We start from the raw sequence: 11,176 nt of genomic DNA on the forward strand, positions 1-11,176 counted from the left end.
CTGCAGTATAAGTGCAGCTTTTCTACAATTACCACATCCAAAAAACAATACATTCAATACTACATCCTCTGAAAATGAGGATAAGGTCATTGCTTACAGAGGTATGTAGTCTGCTGATGATTTTCTAGGTCTTTTAGCAAGTTCATTTCTCGTTTATTCGGGGTGAAACCCACCTCAGGAGCTCCAAGCACCAAAATGCTCACCACACAAACATAAGAATATAGTCAGTTGCCCTCATTACAAGCCCTCGTACTCTGTGTGGTTCCCAACCTTTTCAGTTACTGTACAACTCATCCCAGTGTACCCTGGGAGTACCCCTTCGTGTGCATTTTACCATTTAGTCTATGGTCTCCTGAATCCTCTTAAGTAACCCCTGTGGAAAGGGAAAGTACCCCCTCTGGTCCTAGTACCTTTGAAAGGGAACCACTGCTCTAGGCAACTCCTAGCATGATGTTTTCAAAACATCAGGAAGTGTTAAACTAGTAAAATGAAAATGCAGGTAGACCATGTACAGATGGATTTTTCAAACAAAAACATTCCGTAAATGCAGCCTATAATAAGTCGTTGGCCAAAGTGAGCATGTCCGCCCAGATTTCTGGGTCTGGCTCGGACCATAGAACCGTCATCTCGTTCCCCCAAACATTCTGAGATAACATTTTGTACGGATAAATATTTCCAATTCCAAAATGACGTACAGCCACAAGTATTTTCAGTAGCCAGATCCTTAGCCTCAACTACAGGTTTCAATATTTTTTCCTCATCAACTGCCAAGTACAAGATCAATACTGAATGTATCCGGTAGGAATCCTCAGAGACTATTGCTTCTTCTTCCATTCTGTTGGCGTGTCCTTTACCCTGCCCTAAGCTGTGTGCTCTTGGCTTTTCTAGTTTTTCTGGAAGAGCGGTGCTGCTGGATGGCCTGTATGATATCAGGGACAGTCCAGTGTTGACGAGTCAAGGCATGCTGTAGGGTAAAGGGTCCGTCTCGCGTGCGGCGCACTCCCTTGCATACAGCCGTGCTGCGGAGCTCCAGGCCCACCTCATGCAGGACTTTGCACAGGTATCGCTGAGTTTCATTCAAACACTGCACCTCTGCGGAAGGGGAAACAGGTTAGTGTGACGTGCCAAACTGAACTGCCAGTCTCTACCTAATACATTACATTAGAAGTTGAAAAGCACACTGCGTAAAGCCATATGGTAAAATCTCTGTGCACCGCAGCAATGTATATGACCGAGTGTGTCTGGGGAAGTGTTGTACAGTACAGCTGAAAAGGGAGGCGGTAACATACCCAAGGTAAAGTGGGGGGGTTGGAAGTGCAATAAACGCAGACCGGTTATGATAGGGGGAGATTTGCCATTGGGACGTAGTTCCCCTTTCACTGCCATTTCATAGGCCTCTTGGGTGTTCATGTCCACATGAGAATACCTGCCAGGACAAACACAGCCAGGTGTCCTAAACTGTTACACACTCGGTACAGCAAAACAGCCGAGTTGGCAACTGACAACAACTGACTGGCATATCATTGGTGTGGAAAGGTAATGTCTTCAGGAATGCTAGGAATCTAGAACAAACAGTGGACGTACGTTAGCAGGGCCTTCTGATTGGATCCCTGCATCATGGCCAGTACTCTCTCCAGCTTGTCCCGTGTGATGTGACCTGGAAAGCATGTCAAGGGTGGCAACACAGTCAATATAAGGTGCTTACAGATTCAGTACTTTTGGACGAAGGTGTTAGAGGAAAAAAAGAAAGCACCGCTCTTACCATATGTGGTCCTCTCTATGAGGCGGCCCGTATGAGTGAAATCATCAGTTCCCATACCAAACTCACCCTCCAATGTATAATCCTGAATTAATAAAAAAAAGAACTTTAGACAAGAAATGCATCATAGCAACCTAAGCATTGATCCACTATAACGTGCCATGTGGACAGTTGATCTCATTAATAGAGATAACGCTTACTCTGGTGACAACAGATCTGAACAGATCAGTCAGAGACTTGTTTCCTTGCCCAACACCAAGAACTGAAAAAAACAAAAAAGAAATACTGACCATCAATATAAAACCAACAACAACATTATTAAAATTTTTCTGTAATTTCTACAATCATAATACACTGATTGGTTTTATTATACTCATAATATGTTCAATCAAGCAATATTATTTTCATTTGTAAGACACATTAGAGCTGTTGGAAACAATTATGTGATGAGAAAAAAAAGTGTATTTAGCCTTTTAGGCTACTCCCACATTTACAGAAACAAAATTTTTTTTAAATAAAAATAAAAGCACTAAATAAGTGGCAACCGCTAAATAGCAGACACTTTTGACTGGTACAGTATGACTCATTTGGGAGAGAAGTCCTACCTAGAACTCCAGAAGAGAAGACGTCTAATTTATGTCCCACTCCTACAGCTATGTGCTGAAAATCAGGTCCATTCACTGTTTAGAAAGACAAGAAAACCTTAGTACTATTAATTCTCCCAAATATTTACTGATGCCCTTATCCAGAGTGACTTACAGCAGTGAGTGTAGATATTTCCAAACAGACCCACAACCTTTGGCATTGCAGGCACCATGTTCTACCAACTAAACTAAACGTAGACGGGTTCCCAGCCTAACACAAGGGGAGCTTTCCCTTCCAAACTTCAGGCAATGCTCAACCCTACATCCTTAATTTACCACTTAGTTCTGTCACCATTGGGATCTATGGGAAGGTAGCTCCCGATATGCCCAGTCAAAACTCTTCTCTGTACTCTCACCCAATTGTGTAACCAAGGTTTTTGCCCCAGTTTCAGAAACCCTACATTTACAAAGAGTACCTAAAATAACTCCACACCCACCCTCTCCATGTGAACTAACGCTTGCTATGTTACTGTGTTTTGTCTTCCTCGCAGCACTGACTTTTGCAGATTAATTATTTGAGTAAGGTGTATTTACTACTATAGAGTTGTGTAGTTGTTCCACCTAGTAATCTTAAAATGTATGCCCTAACTTTAAGTTGCTCTGGATAACAGCATCTGCTGAATAGCTAAAATGTTAAATGGGAAAATATAACTCAAATGACAAGTGAGCCTTTCATTGCAACTGCAATCAAGTTGAATCATGATCCAATGGTCACTATTCAACTACAGTGATAATCTATATGAATGCAGCTGCCATTTTTTGGAAGCCATTTAAAAAAAAAAAAAAAAGACTGGTTAAAATATTTTTGAGTAACATATTGACAGCATTTAAGAGTTTGCTGAATCAGTCATGGCTACATTAACAAATGCATAGATTACTTTTCCTCACTGTGACCAAATGCACAGAACCGAATCACAACCTAGAAGTTACTCTAGAGCCATTGAGTGTTCTGCGTTCTGGAGAACGTGCCTTTTCTGTCACTGCTCCAAAGTTGTGGAATAGCTTACATTTACAGGTGCTGGTCATATAATTAGAATATCATCAAAAAGCTGCTTTATTTCAGTAATTCCATTCAAAAAGTGAAACTTGTATAATGTATACATTCATTCCACACAGGCTGATATACACTCACCTAAAGTATTATTAGGAACACCATACTAATACTGTGTTTGACCCCCTTTCGCCTTCTGAACTGCCTTAATTCTACGTGGCATTGATTTAACAAGGTGCTGAAAGCATTCTTTAGAAATGTTGGCCCATATTGATAGGATAGCATCTTGCAGTTGATGGAGATTTGTGGGATGCACATCCAGGGCACGAAGCTCCCGTTCCACCACATCCCAAAGATGCTCTATTGGGCTGAGATCTGGTGACTGTGGGGGCCATTTCAGTACAGTGAACTCATTGTCATGTTCAAGAAACCAATTTGAAATGATTCGAGCTTTGTGACATGGTGCATTATCCTGCTGGAAGTAGCCATCAGAGGATGGGTACATGGCGGTCATAAAGGGATGGACATGGTCAGAAACAATGCTCAGGTAGGCCGTGGCATTTAAACAATGCCCAATTGGCACTAAGGGGCCTAAAGTGTGCCAAAAAAACCATCCCCCACACCATTACACCACCACCACCAGCCTGCACAGTGGTAACAAGGCATGATGGATCCATGTTCTCATTCTGTTTACGCCAAATTCTAACTCTACCATCTGAATGTCTCAACAGAAATCGAGACTTATTAGACCAGGCAACATTCTTCCAGTCTTCAACTGTCCAATTTTGGTGAGCTCGTGCAAATTGTAGCTTCTTTTCCCTATTTGTAGTGGAGATGAGTGGTACCCGGTGGGGTCTTCTGCTGTTGTAGCCCATCCTCCTCAAGGTTGTGCGTGTTGTGGCTTCACAAATGCTTTGCTGCATACCTCGGTTGTAACGAGTGGTTATTTCAGTCAAAGTTGCTCATTTATCAGCTTGAATCAGTCGGCCCATTCTCCTCTGACCTCTAGCATCAACAAGGCATTTTCGCCCACAGGACTGCCGCATACTGGATGTTTTTCCCTTTTCACACCATTCTTTGTAAACCCTAAAAATGGTTGTGCGTGACAATTCCAGTAACTGAGCAGATTGTGAAATACTCAGACCGGCCCGTCTGAGACCAACAACCATGACACGCTCAGAATTGCTTAAATCACCTTTCTTTCCCATTCTGACATTCAGTTTGGAGATAATTGCATTAATGAGAAATTGAACAGGTGTTCCTAATAATCCTTTAGGTGAGTGTATTTGAAGTGTTTTTTTATTTTTTATTTTGATGATTATAACTGACAACTAATGAAAACCCCAAATTCAGTATCTCAGAACATTTGAATATTATGAAAAGGTTCAATATTGAAGACACCTGGTGCCACACTCTAATCAGCTAATTAACTCAAAACACCTGCAAAGGCCTTTAAAAGTGTCTCTCAGTCTAGTTCTGTAGGCTACATAATCATGGGGAAGACTGCTGACTTGACAGCTGTTCAAAAGACAACCATTGACACCTTGAACAAGGAGGGCAAGACAGTAAAGGTCATTGCTAAAGAGGCTGGCTGTTCACAGAGCTCTGTGTCCAAGCACATTAATAGAGAGGCGAAGGGAAGGAAAAGATGTGGTAGAAAAAAAAGTGTACAAGCAATAGGGATAACCGCACCCTGGAGAGGATTGTGAAACAAAACCCATTCAAAATTGTGGGGGAGATTCACAAACAGTGGACTGCAGCTGGAGCCAGTGCTTCAAGAACCACCATGCACAGACGTATGCAAGACATGGGTTTCAGCTGTCGCATTCCTTGTGTCAAGCCACTCTTGAACAAGACACAGCGTCAGAAGCGTCTCGCCTGGGCTAAAGACAAAAAGGACTGGACTGCTGCTGTGTGGTCCAAAGTTATGTTCTCTGATGAAAGTAAATTTTGCATTTCCTTTGGAAATCAAGGTCCCAGAGTCTGGAGGAAGAGAGGAGAGGCACAGAATCCACGTTGCATGAAGTCCAGTGTAAAGTTTCCATAGTCAGTGATGGTTTGGGATGCCATGTCATCTGCTGGTGTTGGTCCATTGTGTTTTCTGAGGTCCAAGGTCAACGCAGCCGTCTACCAGGAAGTTTTAGAGCACTTCATGCTTCCTGCTGCTGACCAACTTTATGGAGATGCAGATTTTGTTTTCCAATAGGACTTGGCACCTGCACACAGTGCCAAAGCTACCAGTACCTGGTTTAAGAACCATGGTATCCCTGTTCTTAATTGGCAAGCAAACTCGCCTGACCTTAACCCTATAGAAAATCTATGGGGTATTGTGAAGAGGAAGATGCGATACGCCAGACCCAACAATGCAGAAGAGCTGAAGGCCACTATCAGAGCAACCTGGGCTCTCATAACACCTGAGCAGTGCCACAGACTGATCGACTCCATGCCACGCTGCATTGCTGCAGTAATTCAGGCAAAAGAAGCCCCAACTAAGTATTGAGTGCTGTACATGCTCATACTTTTTATGTTCATACTTTTCAGTTGGCCAACATTTCAAAAACAATACTTTTTTTATTGGTCTTAAGTAATATTCAAATTTTCAGAGATACTGAATTTGGGATTTTCATTAGTTGTCAGTTATAATCATCACAATTAAAAGAAATAAGCATTTGAAATATATCAGTCTGTGTGCAATGAATGTACACATTATACAACTTTTTTAATGAAATTACTGAAATAAATCAACTTTTTGACAATATTCTAATTATATGACCAGCAACTGTATGTATTAGGTCTTCCAGTAGTAGTGATATTTTAAAATCCCACCTTAAGACCTGTCTTTATTCACTAGCATTTGAGTTTGCAAATGGGTAGGAAGTTGTGTTCATGTCTGTAATGTCCTATGAAAATATTTACAGTTAGCTGTATGTTTTATGTATGTATGGCAATACAAATCCAAGAATATACAAGCAGCATCATTGAAATATAGAGAGCTTCCTGTAAAAACTGCAGTGTGTCGTTTGTGGCTTGAAAATTAATCTGAACATACCCAAAGGGTGATTGGCCAGTGATGGGACAAACGATGCAGATATGGTAAGCTCACTTGAACCCCCAGACACAGTGTTGGTGAGCTCACTTGAACCCCCAGACACATTTGTATTTGTGGGCTCAGCCAGGAACTGGACTCGATGAAGAGGGGCTGGAGGAGGGGCAGCATTTATCCCTGTGGAGAGACAAGAAACGCATCATCCTGTGTGGCTCAGCTCTTGCATCTATGGGTTTCATTTCTTAATCAGCACTGTTGTGAATAAACTGAAAGTGACATGAAATCCCTGCACACATTTATTGTAATGTCTGTTGTGTATTAATTAGGTTAGTCAAATTCCGTACATGTTTACGATCATTACTGTATGTGCCCAGCAAGTGAAAATAAAAAATGTCCTTATCTGCTTCGCTCGCCAATAAGTGGTAGGACCGTATCCGAAAAAAAATTATGACAGAGTTATGTTGAAAATGCAGTGAAAAGTACCGGCTAAAGAGTCAGTGCAGTACCTTTGAGCAAGTTGGTCTCGATTGTATCTCGGACGAGTTTCCAGTGGACACCGGGTGGTTTGTATGTTGAGAACCACCCCTCTAGTTTATGGAAAGCACGAACAGATGCCTTCGCCATGACTAAATATGAGGATTAAATATGTCCTCCAGCAGTTCTTACCCATTAACTGAGTAAAATAACAATGTTAGTTAAAGAAATACCACAAAAACGCCGTTCCAAAGGGACAGGATCAGACGACAATGTCAACATGTGCAAATAATGCGCACGCGCAGATGATACTTACATTCCAAAATACTGCCACCTAATGTTCTGGAGTTATTACACCTGAAAATAAACGGGACAAGTAACAGGAAATCAACAATTTGTCATATTTTTCAGTTGGCGCTCAAGGTCCAATTGAGAATTGGTTCCACATTTAATTCCTCGGATTTTGAGGGATGCGGGGGACTGCTAGAAAAAGCTTGTTGAAGTGTTGTAAACTGCCTTGGTAATGAACAGAAGAACACATTTTCTTCATTTTGTTATTGTAGTTTCATCAGCTTGATCTTACACTCAACATCTGAGGAATATTATATTTTGTTGAAGTAAAACTGTTCAAAGAAAATAAATACTTACAGTCTTATGGACAACAACAAGTAATCTCTTACTGTCTCTGGCTATAACATTCACTTAGATATTTCGGGGGGGAAAAAACAGTTCAGACCATCTGCATTTAGAAAGAAATAACTACATCCTGACTGACACTTTACTCAAATGGTAACAAATCTGTCAATCTTTTTTCTTGTATTTGCCCAGTGAAGGTGAAAATGTAATAAATTAGCCCCAAATTATATTAAATATACAGAAAGAGTAGACAAACCTGTTCAAGTAGCATTCAGAAAAATTATTGTTTGACAAACAGATACATAATCTCTAAATGCTCCTGTTTATGCAAAATGCAATCCAAGATTAAAGCTCAATGACAAATAGTCCTAGGCCCAGAGATTATAGGCTACTAAATCAATAAGAAATGATGTAATCCAAGTAATTATATGATTATACTAATAAAATCAGGTGTGGGCAGACACATAGGACATCTACAGTACCAGTAAGAAATCAAATGGACTTTCACCAGTCTACTACTATCAGTCTTTATTCAGTGTGTTAAAGTGAATACATGCATGATTGGTTGTATTTAACAATTTAATAAAGCAATAGTTTTCTGTAAACATAGAGACAAACTGGTCATTTTATGCACACCTAACCTTTAATTTATACTCAAGTGTGACAGGCTGCAGTTTGTATGTGGCATTCTTTCAAATGTGACCAGTCAGATTGCCATAGTGAGTGAATCAAAAAGACAACTGAGAAGAGGCTAAAACAGACGCCGGTGACATTTGAAAACTGGATGCAACTACAAGGACAACAAACAATGCTTATTTATTTGTGAAATTAACAAACACTGACATTTGCAACCTTGTTCAAAATAAACAAAAAACATATTAAATACATACATGTTTCCAAAAAGGTAGGGACGCTGTGTAAAATGCAAATAAAAACATAATGCAATGATGTGCAAATCATGTAATCCCTATGTTTAATAATATTTCCACTGTATTGCATCACCTTTTTTAACAATTCTCTGTAAACGTTTGGGAACTGGTGAGACCAACTGATGTAGATTTGAAAGTGAAATGTTTCCCATTCTTGCTTGATATAGGATTTCAGCTTCTCAACAGTTCAGGATCTCCTTTGTTGAGTTTTTTGTTTCATAGTGCACCAAATGTTTTCAATGGACGACAGGTCTGGACTGGAGGCAGGCCAGTTTTACACCTGGACTCTTTTACTATGGAGCCATGCTGTTATAATACGTGCAAAATGTGGTTTGGCATTGTCTTGCAGAAATAAGCAAGGCCTTCCCTGAAAAAGACGTCGTATATGTTGCTCCAAATCCTGTATATATTGTTCAGCATGAATGGTGCCTTCAATGCAGTTATTTCCATTGCAGAATCATGTCTGTTTTTAATACAGTGCTGTGTGAGGGCCCGAAGATCACAGCCATCCAATATTGTTTTTTTTGCTTTGTCCCTTGTGTACAGAGATTTCTCCGGACTCTCTGAGTCTTTTAATGATATTACGTACCATAGATGATGAAATCCCCACTTTTTGCAATTGTGTGTTGAGAAACTTGTTGCACTATTTGCCTGCGCAGTCTTTCAGAGGTGAACCCCTCCCCATCTTTATATCTGAAAGACTCATGCTCTCTGGGATGACCCTTTTTATACCCAGTCATGTTACTGACCTCTTGCCAATGAACCTTATTAGTTGTGAGTTGTTCCACCAGGTTTCTTTTCAGCAATACACAACTTTTCTAGTCTTTTGTTGCCCCTGTCTCAGCTTTTTTGAAACATGTTGCTGACATCAAATTCAAAGTAGGCATATATTTTTCCAGAAACAATAACATTTCTCACTTTCAACAGTTGATGTGTTATTTTCATACTATTTTGTATTGAGTATAGGGTTAAAATGATTTGTACATCATTGCATTCTGTTTTTCTTTACATTTTACACAGCATCCCAACTTTTTGGAAACAAGGTTGTAATATGAGCTAATGGAGATACTTACAGTTAGTCATGTATTTTCATGGAAGATAGAAGTCATTAGTTTAACAACAAAATCAACAGGATATGGTCACCTGCAATAAAATGATTTGTTCAACCTACAATAAAAATCATAAAAATGGCAAGCGCCTCTCTTTTAAATGTATTAAAAACTTTGCATTAGGAACCTGTTTTAGTTAACTTTACTCAGAAAACTGCACTAATAATTGTTGGAATTACACAGTGATTTTCAAACTTTAGTCATTTTGCAGAGCTTTAGTCATATTCCAGCTCGCCTCCACAGGAGGATCCAAAGTTTAATATTAACAAGATATGATATCACCTGCAATTAAATGATTCACTAAACCAATAATGAAATTGATAAAAATGACAAGCACCTCACTTATATGTTGTGGTTAAATGCCAGGTGAACGTTTCCATCATTGCATTAAATCACTATTGTTGTCACTATATGTCCCCACCATAACATTAGGAACTTGTTGTAGATCACTTTAAGATGTCCCCACCATAACATTAGGAACTTGTTGTAGATCACTTTAAGATATCCCCACCATAACATAAGGGACCTGTTGTAGATCACTTTAAGATATCCCCACCATTACATTAGGAACCTGTTGTAGATCACTGTAAGATATCCCCACCATAACATTAGGAACCTTTTGTAGATCACTGTAAGATGTCCCCACCATAACATAAGGGACCTGTTGTAGATCACTGGAAGATGTCCCCACCATAACATCAGGAACCTGTTGTAGATCACTGTAAGATGTCCCCACCATAACATCAGGAACCTGTTGTAGATCACTGTAAGATGTCCCCACCATAACATTAGGAACCTTTTGTAGATCACTGTAAGATGTCCCCACCATAACATTAGGAACCTGTTGTAGATCACTGTAAGATGTCCCCCCCATAACATTAGGAACCTGTTGTAGATTACTGTAAGATGTCCCCCCCATAACATTAGGAACCTGTTGTAGATCACTGTAAGATGTCCCCACCATAACATTAGGAACCTTTTGTAGATCACTGTAAGATGTCCCCACCATAACATAAGGGACCTGTTGTAGATCACTGTAAGATGTCCCCACAATAACAGTTTGCTTAACTGCTTTTGCACCTTGGATTAGAGGCAGTGCTGCGGTCAGATGACCTGCACGTGTAGAAGAGCATAGATCTTGAGATGCGCACACCAATTGGGTTTTGCACAATGAAAGTTGTGAAAGAGTGTGAAAGTGGATCTTCCAGGAAGACAACCCCAGGCACACATCAGCATTCACGCGGAAATCTGTAATTGAAAATAACATCAACATGCTGCAGTGGTCATCTCATTCTCCAGATTTTTACCAGACAAATGTTTATTAACCAACAGGTGTAGACTGAAAGTAAAATGTGTGCTTGTATTCTTGGCACCGCTACATTTCAAATGTTTTAAAGGATTTACTCACATCAACCTATTTAAAGATCTTTTTTAAATTTCCTAATAATATTACTTTGTACAATATTTATTCTGTTTTGTATAGTCTTATCTGGGAGTTGAATGTCTTTTGCCAAGTTATCATTGAAAATTAACGTAAAATAAAGATTAATAAATAACTCACATGCAAAAGACAGTTTTTCAGATCCTG

At 39.8% G+C, this 11,176-nt stretch overlaps 1 protein-coding gene across 2 annotated transcripts; it reads right to left on the bottom strand.

Annotated features, from left to right (window-relative positions):
• Window positions 1–104: 104 nt before the first annotated feature.
• On the bottom strand, window positions 105–7,271 carry trub2 (TruB pseudouridine (psi) synthase family member 2). 2 transcript variants are annotated; one of them, XM_010881057.4, is made up of 9 exons: window positions 7,231–7,271; window positions 6,947–7,113; window positions 6,444–6,617; window positions 2,365–2,439; window positions 1,960–2,021; window positions 1,763–1,844; window positions 1,585–1,657; window positions 1,290–1,426; window positions 105–1,092 (listed from the first exon to the last, which is right to left on the bottom strand). In XM_010881057.4, exons 2-9 carry the CDS (start codon window positions 7,062–7,064, stop codon window positions 851–853), a joined length of 963 nt encoding a protein of 320 aa, XP_010879359.2. In that variant the 5' UTR covers window positions 7,065–7,113; window positions 7,231–7,271; the 3' UTR covers window positions 105–850. The 2 variants fall into 2 exon arrangements, with proteins under 2 accessions (XP_010879359.2, XP_010879358.2); XM_010881056.4 differs by lacking the exon at window positions 7,231–7,271 and having other exon boundaries at window positions 107–1,092; window positions 6,947–7,220.
• Between the last annotated feature and the right edge of the window lie 3,905 nt (window positions 7,272–11,176).

This window comes from Esox lucius, chromosome 17 (genome assembly GCF_011004845.1).
Source record: "Esox lucius isolate fEsoLuc1 chromosome 17, fEsoLuc1.pri, whole genome shotgun sequence".
In the NCBI taxonomy this organism is placed as follows: domain Eukaryota; kingdom Metazoa; phylum Chordata; class Actinopteri; order Esociformes; family Esocidae; genus Esox; species Esox lucius.